Source organism: Plectropomus leopardus, chromosome 4 (assembly GCF_026936395.1).
Source record: "Plectropomus leopardus strain MGB_pleo_1.0 chromosome 4, ASM2693639v1, whole genome shotgun sequence".
In the NCBI taxonomy this organism is placed as follows: Eukaryota; Metazoa; Chordata; class Actinopteri; order Perciformes; family Serranidae; genus Plectropomus; species Plectropomus leopardus.
Window position 1 is genome coordinate 30,605,439 of NC_142179.1, and position 15,238 is coordinate 30,620,676.

General features: G+C 40.5%; 1 protein-coding gene across 1 annotated transcript in view; it reads right to left on the minus strand.

Moving 5' to 3' along the window:
• The window catches only part of galnt9 (polypeptide N-acetylgalactosaminyltransferase 9), a 109,932-nt gene extending 95,040 nt beyond the window's left edge, over nt 1-14,892 (minus strand). The window contains exon 1 of the mRNA XM_042487464.2: nt 13,764-14,892. Within this exon, the coding sequence (XP_042343398.1) occupies nt 13,764-14,004 (241 nt within the window). The 5' untranslated portion in view covers nt 14,005-14,892. The remainder of the gene's footprint in view (nt 1-13,763) is intronic.
• Nucleotides 14,893-15,238: the final 346 nt, after the last annotated feature.

Here is a 15,238-nt window from a genome sequence, read left to right on the forward strand (position 1 = left end):
TGTAACTGGCAAAAAGTTGCTCTCAACAGGTGTGATTGTGCCAGCTAGGAGAGGCAGCTAACAGCTAACTTCGTTTCCTTTACTGCAAACCAAGTTAGCTGTTAGCTGGATGTAAACGCAGAGTCTCTGTTCTCTGAAACAACATGAACCAAGATGGTAAGACTCTTCATTATTTATCATACTGTCACAGCAGCACATTACATGCCCTCAGTGGTTTACTTTCCACAAAAAAGACCAACTTAAATTTATCAGAGCATTGTGCTAATAAGAAACTCAACAAAAATAGCTTACACAAGACACAGGTACATTTTCAGAGCTTATAGCTTTCTTCAATAATTCCTTCAAGACCTAATTTGTTCTGTCTCTGTACAGTTCTGATGCTGAGTGTATCTCTGTGTTTATCCATCATTTCTGAATCTCTTTAACATCAGGAGAACCTCAACTAGATCTCAATACTGATAGGCTACCGCACACAACATCATGCAAATTTCTCACTCAAGTTTAAAAATTTTAACTCGCACGATGGACAAATTGCACAACTTGCGCAACTCCATCATGTGGCGTCCAATGGTGCATGCCTGCTATATGCATCAAATTCATCCAAAGTCCTGTCTGTCCTGCCTTAGTGGTCGTGCGTATCCGTCCACATCCTCTGTCCCCTTCTCTACAAGAGAAAGTTTTACTTAGGCAATTCCTGGATTTATACAGATCTGTTCAGGAAGTCACTGGAGCTGCAGATGGAGTGGCTGTGCTGATATGAACACTGTTTGAATTTTTAAAATTGTCACTTCCTCTCATCATGCTGCCACCTTGTTCCACATCGCGGGTGTACCAGCATGCTTTGTACAGCAAATCAGTCACTTCCAGTACAATAAACGGGAGCGGATTTTTGGTCGTGCGTAGTTATAAATAGTGGGCATACATCGCAACGTGTCCATCAAACCGCCCAGTGTGAATTTTCATCTATTTGAGTCTTTGCATTGGCTTTGTATGTAATCTCTCCCAGCAAAATGCTCGCATCACATTTGATGTGAATACACAGTAACAAATAACTTTTCAAGCAATTCTAGGTCACTCAATATGGAAAGCAACTAACAATTACAAACGATATCAGTGTCTTGTATTTAAATTAGGCTATTGCTAACGACACAAGCTGTTTCCCAAATCCCAAACCTTTCCAGTATTTTGTCTCTCCAGCATGAGCAAAGTGCCAGCGTTACAGTTATGATACATGCTCCAACCAACGGTGGCACTTTAAAAGTGTGGTATTGTCATGAGTAGCGACTTGCCAGTGTTATCTTGATAAAAGAAGCACTGAACCCTTTGTTTCCTTATGGGTTGAACTGACATGATGTCATTTGTTGCTGTCAAGATGTCATTTACAATCATGAAAGGACCCAAAAATTCACGGCTTAACTGCAGGTATTATTTCATAAGCAGACAAGGTAAATGTTATGAAGCAAACAATTCAGTTTTATCATTGTTCATTATGTAGTCTGGTGAAGTTGAGGACAGTTGAGATTTGGCCTGTAGTGGATACTGTACATCCCACAGGATTTCTTTTTTTTGATGATGATCTGGCAAAGTGGGTCATAATAGAAAAGCTAGATTTTCTCGGTTCATTTTCTCACATCTAAAGGTTGGTTTTTTTCTGACCTGACTAGATTAACCAGAGACAAAATGATAAACACATTACCATTTTGCATGAAAGGTGATTTGAGTTCTACAGAGACCTGAAGTCCAGCAACAAGGCACCAGGTGTTAGCAGTGTGCAGCAACACCATATTCTGCCTTTGAGATTCAAGCAGTGTTCGTTCCATGCAGGTCCTTTCGTCCCACAAAGAATCCCTGAAGAGAAGCCAGATTGCCTATCTGTGTGCTTAATGGTGAACTAGAGCCAGTCCTTGGCCAGCCCCATCATGTGAGGCTTCCTTGGTCTAATAAAAACTAAATTCAGCACCGGATTTAATGTGTCAGACTTAAAATACCCCTCTGCTCTCATTAAAATGACTCATGGCTGTGATTTAACAGGCCGTCGCTTTGGTGCCGTGACAGTGACATTTTCAAACAGGGAAGGAGAAAAATGTGGTACAGGGTCAAAAATGAAGTCTTGGCTGATGGAAATCCTGCTCATGATTCAGACAGAGACTGTATGAAATCAGGGTGCGGAGGAAGGTGAACCATATGCTTCTTTTATTTTAAAGCAAGACTCTCCAAAGGGTTAACATCTGTTTTGGCCCCTGCCCTTTGACTTTTTAAAATAATGCAGCATCCTCATCCCTAATTTCTAAACACAATTCAAACTTAATATGTTAATCGAACTACAATTTGTGAAGCCCAAATTACTTAAGAGTGCAAATAGAAACACATTAGCAAACACAATACACGTTTATTTTATTTGCAGAGCATACCAACTGCTCTATATGAAAAACATAGGTTTTGTATCATCATGGGGAGGGGATCCATTATAGTCCATTATATTTCATAAATATAATGGACTAAAATGCAGTAAGGCTCTAAGGCATCCTGGATTGCTTTCAATATTTCAATATTTATTGTATACTTTATTCATTCTTCAAATGTTATAACTGTTCAACACACATGTTTGCATGAATCCTCTTTTGTGTCTGTATTTGGCACACCGCCACTAATTCACAAAAATGATAAATTAATTAATTGTATTCACTAATAACCCTCTGTACTTTGATAGCTCATACAGGTTTCAGCAAGATTTCTGCTCAGATTTCTCCACATTCAAAACATAGCACAAAGGTGTGTTCTCTGAGAAGTCGACAATAAAGATATAATATTTCAACAGAAAATCTATGTGCCCTACAGTCATTATGTCATTCAGACTGGAAGACAGACACATAACCCAGCACCAGGTCTCTAAGGGACACAGAGACATTGACACAGAGCTACCAGTCAGGAGAAAAGACGCTACACTGCAGTCCAAACTTTTTACAGGTCAAAATATCTGTCTCCATCTTTTTTCTTTTTCTTTTTAACCCAGAAGCGACCATATTTGGAGCAGGGGGTGGAGCTGTGGAGGAACGAGGGGGGTGGAAAAACAGTTACTGAGGTTAGATTTAGGTAATAAAAGTCACTATAGTTTGGTTTGGGGAACGAAACATGGCAAGAATGTGCCTTAAAATGACTCAAAGCTCACTCAACTGTCATGTGGTTACAAACATGACTCTCCAGGGAAATGTCCCATGGGCAGAGTATGGATTTTTATGACCCATCCACCACCCCAACACTCAGGACTGCTTCTTTATTTTCTCATGTCAGCCCATCGATCATGTCATCACAGCCTTTCAAAATACTTGGTATATGTATGAAATTAGATGCATTACTTTATGTGAGACAACATATGAGCAGTTTGTGAGAATAACCTGTAAAATTTGCAATTTCAAAGAAAAAAATGTGTTTTGTTCCAGGTTGTAAAGAATTTTATTTCTGATGTAAAATGAAGCATTTTAGCACGGGAGTCTGTTCGAATTGATTCTGTTTTTGAGCCAGCCTGAAGCGGCCGTTTCATGAACTGCAGGTTTTGGCACTTGTGCATTGGCTTCATTTTTCAGCCTCGGAGGTTGCCACTTGGTCTATGAGTGGCACTATTGCAGTCCTTCAAAATAAAAGTCCACAGCCACTTTTATAGGCTTATTATTATTGAGAGGGGCACAAATGCACATGTTCTAAATACTGAGGTGGACATGTCCCATGCGATCCACCCAAAATCTGTGTCTATGCTTTTTGACCTACAGCACCCACAAAAGGCATATTAGCAACGATTTTGATATCTTCAGTTATTCAGTCTTTAGTCTTTATTCAGTAAATCTTGCGATTGTGGCATTGAAAGATTAAAGACAAGTTAAAAAAAAGGTTACCAGACCCCCTTTCTCACCATGTTGTCAGCTTTATTCATATCTGTCTCTGCCGGCTTGACTCTTGTTTGACTATTTAAAATTCCATGAAACTGCAGGATAATGTCAGATAATTGATATGCGAGCCAAGCATCCAGTGTGGCCTCCACTGAAAAATCGAGCTGCGTCTGTTCTCCAAATCAACAGATGGACACACAGACAGTAAGTAAACAGCGCATACCAATGAAGAGCTCAGCTCTCAGCTTCACCCCTCCAGGAACTGCGGAGTAATCACCATATTTGGATGGCCTCAAATCCTCGGGTGCTACTGAAGATTTGTAATTGGAGCTGAATGGTTGCAAACTGGCTTCTCCCGCGAGAGGGATTTAGCATGCCCTGCACCAGCCAATGTGGTGGCATTTTGACAAGTACGGGTGGGGTTCACGTCACTGACTAGCCATCTGGCATAGCGGCCAGTGTCGCACAATAACACAGATACCCTCCAGAGCCGGAGACTCGAGTCTGGAGGGCCTCTCCGTCTCTGCATGAGTCTTGGAAGCAGAACAATGCCCGCCAGCTTTGTTTTCTGGTCGCTGCATCATTTTACTTCCCCCTGCCTTCCACTTCCTCTGTCTGATTGAAGGGAATTCCATTATGGAATGAGAGGCCTGAAAATCTGATCCACTGTTGGTATCACTTCAACATGAATGTCGAGATTCTGCAGAAGCAATCTCATGATGGAGAGTTTGCTGAAAAAGCACTGCAGCAAACTGATGCTGTTTGTTTGGAAGCTTTACGTCTTTCTTCTTTTGCAGGGTTGTGGTTTTTATGTAGCTGCTGACCTGTTTTGATAATGCCTGGTAGGTAATTCGAGGTAGCTAAATTGCTCCACCGTGCTCGGATTTATCTTTTATGTTTCCTCCATTTGGTCTTTTCATCTTTTGAAATTTGTTTGGGAAGAAAGCAGAGAGTCATGCAAAAATTGAATATGCATAAATTTATCAAAAGCAAAATGGTTTTTTTCCCACAAAAATGGATTGCTTGCAAACAAAAATAGAAGCTTTTAATACATATCTTGAAAGGAACAATTGGACCGTGTAGGTCTGTGGGCAGAGCATCACACTAACACTGTGGGGATTAAAGCTGTATTCCCACAGTGACTGCATGAGTTAAAAATGTATGTACACATGATCCTGTGAGGCACTTTGTATAAAAGCACCCAGCAAGTGGGCTGTTATGTTCTGGTCGGAAAAAGATGACAATGACTAAAGGCCCACGCTGCTCACTGTAGTGCCGTGACTAAGATAGCTGTAGAGACACAATGAATGATAATCTATAAAGTAAAACAAATATCATATCTGTAATAGCTCATGACACAGCTTTCATATTTCCATGTATTTCCTGGGAAGTATTCTTCTCTCAGATGTGAGAGTCACTCTCCAAACGACACCTTAGCACTTTTATCATCTCACTACGAGGCAATCACAACATCTGCTTCTTCCACTCAGGCTTCACTCACATCCAAAGCTGAATGTGGATCCTTGCATTAACTTCTAATTTGAATTTCACTGTGTATAAGAATATATATCTGTCTCCATCCTCACACTCATTTGTCTGTTTCCCTCTGTCGTGATGCTTGAAACCCATAACAGCTATAAATTATACAGCAACCTTCAGAACGTGTCTGATTTGGTCTTTATGAGATAGAGACTCAAATTCAAAGATGACCCCATTTTTAATGAATGATTTAAGAGCAAGAGTGGATTTATGCGTGTCCAAAGTGATGCAGTGGAGTTCTAAATATTGATGGTGAGCCCAGGGTGGGGGATTCAGTGATCTCTTCAAGAGGAGGAAAATAACTCGATCTAGAGAGATTTAAAGCCTTCAAAGGCCAAAACAAATCTATGAAATATTGAGAGACGGAGAAGAGCTGCATTAATTCTAGCACTGCCACTCAGAACAGCAGCAGGCATGTCAGGAGGATAACAACTCTGATTTGGAAATTGGTTGCACTAGACCCCCTGAATTATCTCTAAACAATGGATTGTTGTCCTTTTGCAAAATGCAAGCCCTATGAGAGCTGGCATGAGGCGCGAACACAACAAACACAGAGCTGCTATCTGTATCTGTTCATTTCACACAAAACATCTGCATCCTAGTGTTGGGAATTATCTGCAGCTTCACATTTTTATGTCTAATTGTTTGCTACTGTCATTTAAACTCTTCATAAATGTATGAGTTTAGCCCTTTAAAGACAAAGGAACATCCCGTTTAAAACGTTATGCACCATAATGGCCAGTGGTGCCCCTGAATATTTTTCATAGGGGCAGCCAAAGGGGGCCACTGATACTTTTGGGGTGGTACACAAAAACCAAAACCCATAACTGAATTTGCCAGTTGTACACTAATATGCTCTGTTTTCTTATTTCACTGTTAACATTGGTTAATATTTTGAGTTCTCCAATAATCCTGATTTAATGTGTTTTATATTATATCTATATATTACAAGAACTTGTTCTTCAATAAGGCTGTCCTTTTCCTTAAAAAAAAAAAAAATTACAGCTTAAATCTAAATGAGTACATTGATTGTAAGGAACAAAATGTTTAGTGAAAACAAGCCTTTTCAAGTTTACAGGAGACACAGACACATTTTTATTGAGATATCTTGAGTTGAGAGTTCAAAGCACCTTTGAAAATTGCCACGCTAGTTGTACCATTGCCAAAATTTAGCCTAAATTTGGAGCTTTATATAACCCCCTACCAGACAGGCTATATACCAATATGGTTGGTACCAAAAGATGCCTTAGGTCTAGTTTTACAAGCTACCATTACCTTTGCCTACCTTAAAATAACTGGGTACCACAGACTTATAATCAGTAATTTCAGCCTCCAATTATTTTCACAGAGCAGTTTCTAGACAAAATAAAGTTTCTATGACAAAAATTAGCTATTGTCAAATTAGGTCACACAAAATTTAGTTTGTACAATGCAACATGAGGTAAAAATAACACATTTGCAATCAAGCTTTATCCTGCACCACACAGAAAATTTGGTTGGTTTGATTATAATTAACTATCTATATCAAATATCAAACATATTCCCTGTATTTGTTTCCATTTCAGTAATGTAACATCATACTGCATTCACTACTAGCAGTTCCAGTCTGAATCTGATGGTAATGAGGCGAGATCCAGTTAGGAGCACCTTCTTGTGTGATTTCTAAGCCAAATTATGCCTGAAGGTCGATCTGGTTAAAGGTCAAATTGAAAAAGAAAATATTATTGTAGAAATTCTAACACCATTTGCATCTGTTTAGAATGCATAATCTGCTCATGTCTGAATAATGGATTTATATTTGGTTACATCTTTAGTACTGGTTGTAAACATTTCAAAACACTTTTGTTCCATTTTGTCAGAATTCTCAAAAAAAAGATGGATAAACATTCAAAGTGCAGAGCGGCAATGAAAATCCATTTACATCATCAATTATCCCGCCTGGCATTCTGGCCCCCTTCATCAGATGTCATCATTAAATGGTAGCGATGTAATCACTGCATGACTCTAGGCCAGCAGTGTAAATAAGAGGAATGCTCGCTCCATCGCAGATTGCCATTATTGTCTGTAGCAGACTGCTGATTGTCAGGTTGGCCGCTGAATTCATTATCATGATTCCTCAAGGCAGAGCAGAATTGATTTTTATCTGATTCCGAAACTGTTTTGTCGACCAGAGCCTCATCTACATATCATTATTGGAATATATTTCATTTCATCAGGCTTTACTGTGCTTCCCTGCAGCCGCATTACACACCGGGCAACAACATATAGGCACACCGTGATGTGTATCATTAAGATACAGTCAGAGCATCAAGTGTGTGTCAGCGTGGAAGAGAGAGAGAGTGTGACATTTCTCATCAAGTCTTTGCCCCAGCAGGCTTAGCATATAAACAGCGTTGGTTTCGTTGCCATTATTGGGCATTATAGATAAGAAGCATATCTGGTGGTGCAGCTGGGCCTGTGAGGCTGCCATCCCATCAGCACCTACGCACTGGGAGAAGGCCGGGAGTGACATGCATGGCTGATGACAACAGCCTCAGTAGGACCGTGAGCTGGGGGACAACAGCCGAGCCCAAGCAATGACACATACAACACTGGTCAGAGGATGAGCTGAATAGTAGCACATCCACTTGCTAATAGCGATATCTGTTTTTAAGAAGCTTATTTTTGGAGCATTTGGGCTTGGTGTAGAGGATAGCAAGCAATGAAAAGAAGGTCGGGTCGTTTCATCTGAGTCTAATTCAATTTTTGTTTGACCGTAAAGGTACAAGGTACAAATTATCAGAACAAAATGATACAAGTCAATTATATTTATTTTATCTATAGCGACTCTACCTCAGCTTGGCAGGTCTGACAACCTTTGGATATCGCCACATGTTGGAGCTGTGTCCATGAGGCTTTGGTAAGATTTAAAGGGGACCTTTTAACCTTCTATGCTTTTTCTTATTTTCTGTCAAATATACATCATGATATGATGTCAGATGTTCATAAATAATACATAAATGTGGCTATTTTTTTTTTCAAAAATGAAGTAAATGTATGTAATAATTCCTGTAAGTAAAGACCTAAGGCTTGATGTGATACTCTGTTTCCAGTGTTTGTTGGTTTTCTATTTTTGAGATGAACTGACGTCAGAACATGAACAAGAACCTGCTCCAGAACAAGTAATACTGGTTGCTGATTTTGTTAATTTCTCTCAGATTTCTGATCATATTCCTACTGAAACATGTCCAGGTATGAGGATTTAGGTGTGGATGCTTTTACTGGTATTTTTTTCACAGTAGGAGGTGCCGCTATACTGTTACAGTACCCAGCTGCAAGAACATTGCTACATGTAGCTGCATGCTAATGTCAGAGATACATGTGATCTAATCTGCAGATGTTGATAACTGTTCCCTGAGTTTGGCTTATATTCCTGCTGGAAGATGTGAAGGCTTTGATTTGGAATCTTTTATTGGTATTTTTTCAAAATAGAAAGTGTTGCTATACTCAGTTCTAGTCAAAATGATAAGCATTTTTTTTTCTGAAATTAAGCTTTCCAAAAATTAGTCAGAATTTTAAATGGTAGATCTGCCACCAATGTTACTATGCACCATGCGTGAATACCAATCTTGACAGACACAGCAGCAGTAACAGAGCGGGACAGGGCTTAGCAAACAGTGGTGTAGTTCTTTTTTCATGTTTTCCCTGCACTAATTGAATATCAACACATTAAGTTTGATATCTACAGCTTAGTTCAAATTTCCATATCAATATTGACCTTCAAAATCCTAATCAGTCAAACTCCAGTGTTAAAAATACTAATTTCTATCTCTTTCTAAATTATTGCACTTAATCTTGTATTTAGTGTTCATTTAGGCCAGTCAGACCCACGGTGCTTCAGCAGGTAAGCACTGGCGGGAGGTATTTATTGGTTCTAATGCAGTACTTAAGGTCAAAACGCTGCTTCATAAGCTTGTTAACAAGCTTAAAACCCACTCATCTGATTACCCCAAAGACGGTGGCACCCACAGCAAAGCAGTGCTGCTGATAACCCTCATGTTGCTCATTTCTGCGCAGAATGGGCCGCTGATAAAGCTTGACCGTTGTTTTCATGTTGGGAGTCTGGTGACCATCCATCAGACGACTATAAAAGAGGAATTCTGCGACTTGTTTATGCCCTTCAAATCTAATTGGACCTTGCTGCAGCTCCCGTGGCTTGCCGTTGGTAGGCAATAAACAACAGAGGGAATGGGCAATTACTTCATATCGCTACCGGACACGGTAATAGTTATTGGCGCAATGAGTCCTCCTCTCACCATGGTTATTCCCAATGGCCACAGAATACAATTTGTGGTCTGTGCACGATTTAGAAAAAGGGGCAGTGACCTGGGATATGAGGATGTGATTAAGTATGCCATTAAAGAGCTCAAGACAAATCATGGAGGGATTGTGACAGCCAACGAACGTTTCCAGCCGGTGTGCAGTCCTGGGTACACATTGCCGTTGTCAAAGAAAAATTACGTAACTGCAATTGATTTCTTTTTCTGTCTCCAACTTGGATTGTGTGGAAAGTGAGTTTGTTTGCTAATTGTAACTTGGAAATTTGTCAGGTTCACACTGGATTTATTGAATTGCCGAATGTATCTGTTTGTTTTTTGAAACACAGTTTGGAATCCAGTGTAACAGGCTGACACTGAATTATCATTATTAATAGTATTCAATTCATTTAAGACACACAGATAAGCTCAAGATGATTGTATTCTCTTGTATCCCTGTGTTAACTGGAAGGCAGGCATCAGTGCCAGCTTTGCACTTAGTTCATTGCTGGTTCCTCTCTTCAGCTCATAATCAGCTGTGACTCTCTCCACTAGTGAAAGACCTGCAAATTGTTTTCCAGCTACTTTGACTCAACTGTGCTGCAAGGGGAGTCAGTTTTGAGAATAATCCTTGAAGCTGATATGGTGTTCACGAATATGAAACAACTGATACAAATTGCAACTCTTTTGACAGTGTATTGAGCCTTACGCGAAGGGGACGACCTCCAGAGAACACACTCATGGTAAAAAAAAAAAAAAAGTCAATTACCAATTGCACTTTAGCAAAAAAACAAAAAACTCTACAAATTCATGTGCTAAAATCCACCCACTCAAAATTGGCATGAGAAAATATATAATTCATATACAATTTCATCACCTGTTGTATAATCCCACATATAAATAAAGTGTAAACAGATAAATCTTTCTTTTTCCTTCAGTCCTGACACAGTGTGTCTCTGTCCCACAGCAGTGACACTCTTTGGGGTTGCATTGTCTCTATATAAAGCTAAGTGACTGAGAGGATGCATTGTACTTTTTGAGAGGCAAAGCCTGCTGGTTGGATGCCAGATGCCAAGCATAACTCAAAGTGACAGAGTGACCCTCAAATAGCTGCCGAGGCTTGGGAATAATAACAAGATCATGCAGAAACAGTCCACAGTCGCACTGTTTTGGGGCCATGAAGCTGTGAAACCTCCTTAACTACTGGCTGTTGAGCAAACTGTCAAGTGGACTGTCGGGCCAGTTTTTCTGGGTCTTTCTAACATTACAACCAGTAAGGAGGAAATACTGTATCTTCAACAATGCAAGCAAGACACTTACCTCCTCTGTATTTTTTCTGTTTCTATTCTGCATGTTCATGAATTAAGATTTTTAACGCCATTTAGAGCGCTGACTTGTGGTTAAAGGGGTATTAAGATATGTGACCTCTACTGGTGAACAGCATGAAATACGACAAAATAAGCAGAAGCTGCCTCCTCCAACACGGTCCTCGTCCCTCACAGCCTCCCTTCCGCCTGAGCTTTGTTAGCCTGTAATTTGCACAAATGAAAAAGCTAAAATTTCCCAGGAGAACAGTAAGCTAGTGAATAGAAATTGACTTTACTGATAGATTAGAAGTCAGCCACTAACACCATGCTAAAGAGGAACATTACATCATGCTGATTTCTTATTATTTGGCTGGAACAAGACGTTTTGGCCTTTGCAGTTTACATGTCATTGGATCCCAACACTGTAGGTTGGAGGTATAAAATTTAATAAGTCATTAGTGTTGATCAACAAGTTGATTCACCTCTTGCGGATGCATTGGGATCTGTTTCGGACTGTACAGCATTTTTGTAGCATTCTCATACAACAGCACTAACACTTTAGCATGCAACCAGAACAGTGTAAAAATGTTTTAGTTGTGATCCCACTTAGCCTCAACATCCTGTGAGTGAGCACTGTGCAGTCAAACAAATAAACTGAATTGAAGAAATGTGCTACCTTCATTACATCAATGACCTGCGCAGGAGTCAATGGGACCCTATCCAACATTATTTTTCTGTCAGCCATGTATTACCATCTTCTGTTGCAAAAATTGTTCATATTTTTTTGGCCTTGAGTCTCATACAAGAAAAGACAATGTCATTGGACCTTTAAACTAGAGATGGGCAATATGTAGAAAACCAAAAATTATGACCCATGTATCACGGTCAAATAATGTTATATTGATATTGCGACAATATGGCAGGGTTGAATATAGGTGCTTTCACAAAATATTTACACAATGTGATTTTTGATTAATCATCATTAGTAATGTGGATATAAAGACTAATTGGGTAAAGGCAAATAATAAGACAGCTGGAGCAGCTTGGTATGTTAAGAAAATTGCATAACTCTACTATAATGCAGCCTTTAAGACCAGGAAAAGACAACACTCATGATATTGCAATATTTAAAATCTAGACTATATCTAGTCTCATTATAATAAACCTACATTAATACACGTTTTGTTTTTTTTCAGGACATTTTAGGAAGTAGTAGTTCTTAGTAAAGATTGTTAAATTATTAAATTTAAATTCGACTACATGCTTTGTTACTAGAGCTGAAGCAATGGATTGATTAGCTGATCAATGGCCATTTTGATAATTTATTATTTAATTAATTGTTTCTGTCATTTTTCAGCAAAAATGCAAAACATTTGCCAGTTCTGTTCATAAATGTGCAGATCTCTGTGTCGTGTGTAACAGTAAAATAACAGATTTTTATGGTCTTGGACTGTTGGTCAGACAAACAAAGTAAACTGAAGACACAGCCTCGGAATCTGGGAAACTGTGACAAGCATTTTTAACAATTTTGACATTTAGTTGATCAGACAATTAATCAATTAACTGAGAAAATAATTACATTTTTCAATAACAAAATAATTGCATTTTGCATTATTTAAAAACAAATAACACTTAAAGCCCATGGACTCATTCCTAATTTATGTTTATTATAATTACATACAGTATATTTATGTGTAAACGGTAGTTGAGTGAGTATAATTTAACACATTGGATTACGTCGCTTGATGTGATTTTAAATTAATTTTAAGATGGTAAAAGTTTGTTTTCTCTATGTAACTAAGTATCTACATTCATTATGAGTTACAAGCTTGAAATATCTCATGGAATGTATCCAGGTTTTTTAAAGCATCAGTATGAATGATGTTTTTTATCAGTTGTGATTGTGTGGATCTCCCACAGGAGAAAAGCACAATGAGTTAGACTGCGAGTCATATGTAACCTGATTTTAAAGGTTGCTGCTCTGCTGAGGAGACCAATTCTGCCCCACAGACTAATGGCCATGTAATGAAATACAAGTCTGTCATTCTGTTATAGAGCCATTACATTAGACTCTCCTTCAAAACTCAGACAGCTTGTTAAATCTGATATGTTTCACCAGCAGTGCCTCCAGTGAAATGAGCTGCTGCTGCTGAGATACAGACTTCCTCTGAGTGGGATTCTATACAAATCTACACACATCAACACTTAGAGCATAAGTTTATGTGAAGTTTACAACAAGTCAATTATGGGTTAGGGGTGTCGCGCTCTGATAGGCTGTTAAAGTAACAGCCCAGTAAAGTCTATCAACACAAATGATAGAAGCACATATAGCAAGTATTGCACCGTGATACATCACCCTGCTTCATTAGATCCTTAACAAGCAGAGGCAGAGCGTTGGAGGCAGCAGACCTCTGACAGTGATTCATGTGTAAAAATCAAGCTGATTTTTCACAGAAATGAGGCTACCGGGGTGACAGGAAAATATGCATGAGTCATGCCTCAGGTCGATGGAAAACTCACCCCAGTGCATCAGCCTGTGCACCTTTTGATTCTGGAGGACAGCATGGCCAATCAAGCCATGACAAGGTGCTCTACATTGCAAAGGGGCTGTCTATTTATGGGGTGTAACTACAGTTCCTGAAGTATTTCTTTTGCAGGGTCATTTTTGCTTCAATGTGATGATGATTTTTTTAGCCACTAAGTGACAGTTGCCATGAGATGATCAAGCCGTGTCCTACCGTTTAACTGATTGTAGACCACATCCTCAAGTCTCTCCAGTCTCTGGAGAATAGACTGCCTGTCCACCAAGTTGGAAACTTTGCCATTCCTGGCTCGCAGCCTCTGGTCAGACATACGCCCTATCTGGATGAGCTCCTCGGATCGGTCCTGGATCCTGCAGTAGACGGAGAACAGGATAATCCCCACAAACACTAAAATGTTGACGGTCAGCAAAGTTTTGATTTTGCGTGCCACAGCCATGAAAGAGAAGATTGTCTGGCTGACTCAGTCAAGCCCAGCAGCTGTCCATGTGCGGTGGCCTGCTTTGCCACCTTACTGTGTGTGTGCGTGTGTGTGTGTGTGTGTGTTGCAGGAGGATGATTTTCAGCCCGGGGAGAGAAGGTCAACTCGTGGAGACCCGAGGAGCTGACGGATCCGTTCAGCACCGCAGACAGCTCCTGGAGGCTGCGCTCACTTCATCTTCGCGGGGCATCGCAGCCCTCACATGGACACTGAAAGGTGGGGAAGGTTGTTGGGGGGCCACGGGGCTCCAGCCGGTGAGCGATGTTTTTCTGGGGGCTTCACTAGCCGAGAAACAGCTGCACACGCTCTGTCGCCGTTACAGCTACATATTACAAGCCGCCGGGGAAGGCATGCATCCTCTAGAGGTGCCTACGGCAGTTGCAAAACATCTTTCCTCCGCAACGTGAGAAGTCGCCAGCTCCTTAGCCCCAATATGTCTCGTCCATCTTACAGGAGATGCACTGCAATAACCGCTCACATCGAAGCATCCTCCTGCTTTGCTGTGGCATCTCCCTCTTTCAAAAGGCGTTGTGGTCACTCGATCCGTCCCGCTCTGCAAATATGAACCCGAGGAGCTTATGTCCGGAGAATATGTGCATGCTTCAAAAACAAGGCGGCGTTTCTCTCCCGCGCTCTCTCTCTCTCTCTCTCTCTCTCTCTCTCTCTCTCTCTTTCTCTCTTTCTCTCTCCCTCCTTCTCTCTACGTCTGTGCTCCGTCAGTCCATTGTTGTCCCCCTGCTCGGCGGTGCGGGGTGGGATGAGTTGAGAGCAGATTCGCCCTCAGATGCGGTGGGAGAGATGCAGCCGGACTCTGGCATGCTGTCTCTCTCCTCCCAGCCTCTCCGCTCTCTGTCAGGGAGGAAGAGCCGCCGCTGCGTCCTGACGTTTAGAGGCTCAATCATGAATATTCACGAGCTGTGTTTGGGCTAGCAGGGTAAAATAAACAGCACGACTACGAAGGCAGCTAATACTTCTACTTGGTTAGAGCAGCCTTCTCCATGTATTAGTTGGTGAACTGTGGAAATGCGATAACAGATTTGTGATCCATAATGAGGAGGTTAACAGTTTCCATCTCACCTCTGATGCCACGAGCAAGTGACAGCTTTAGTGCTTCACATCCATATAGGATTTAATAAGAACGTTATGCAACCGGCTATGCATACATGCATGGTCAACCTCATGGGTGTAATCA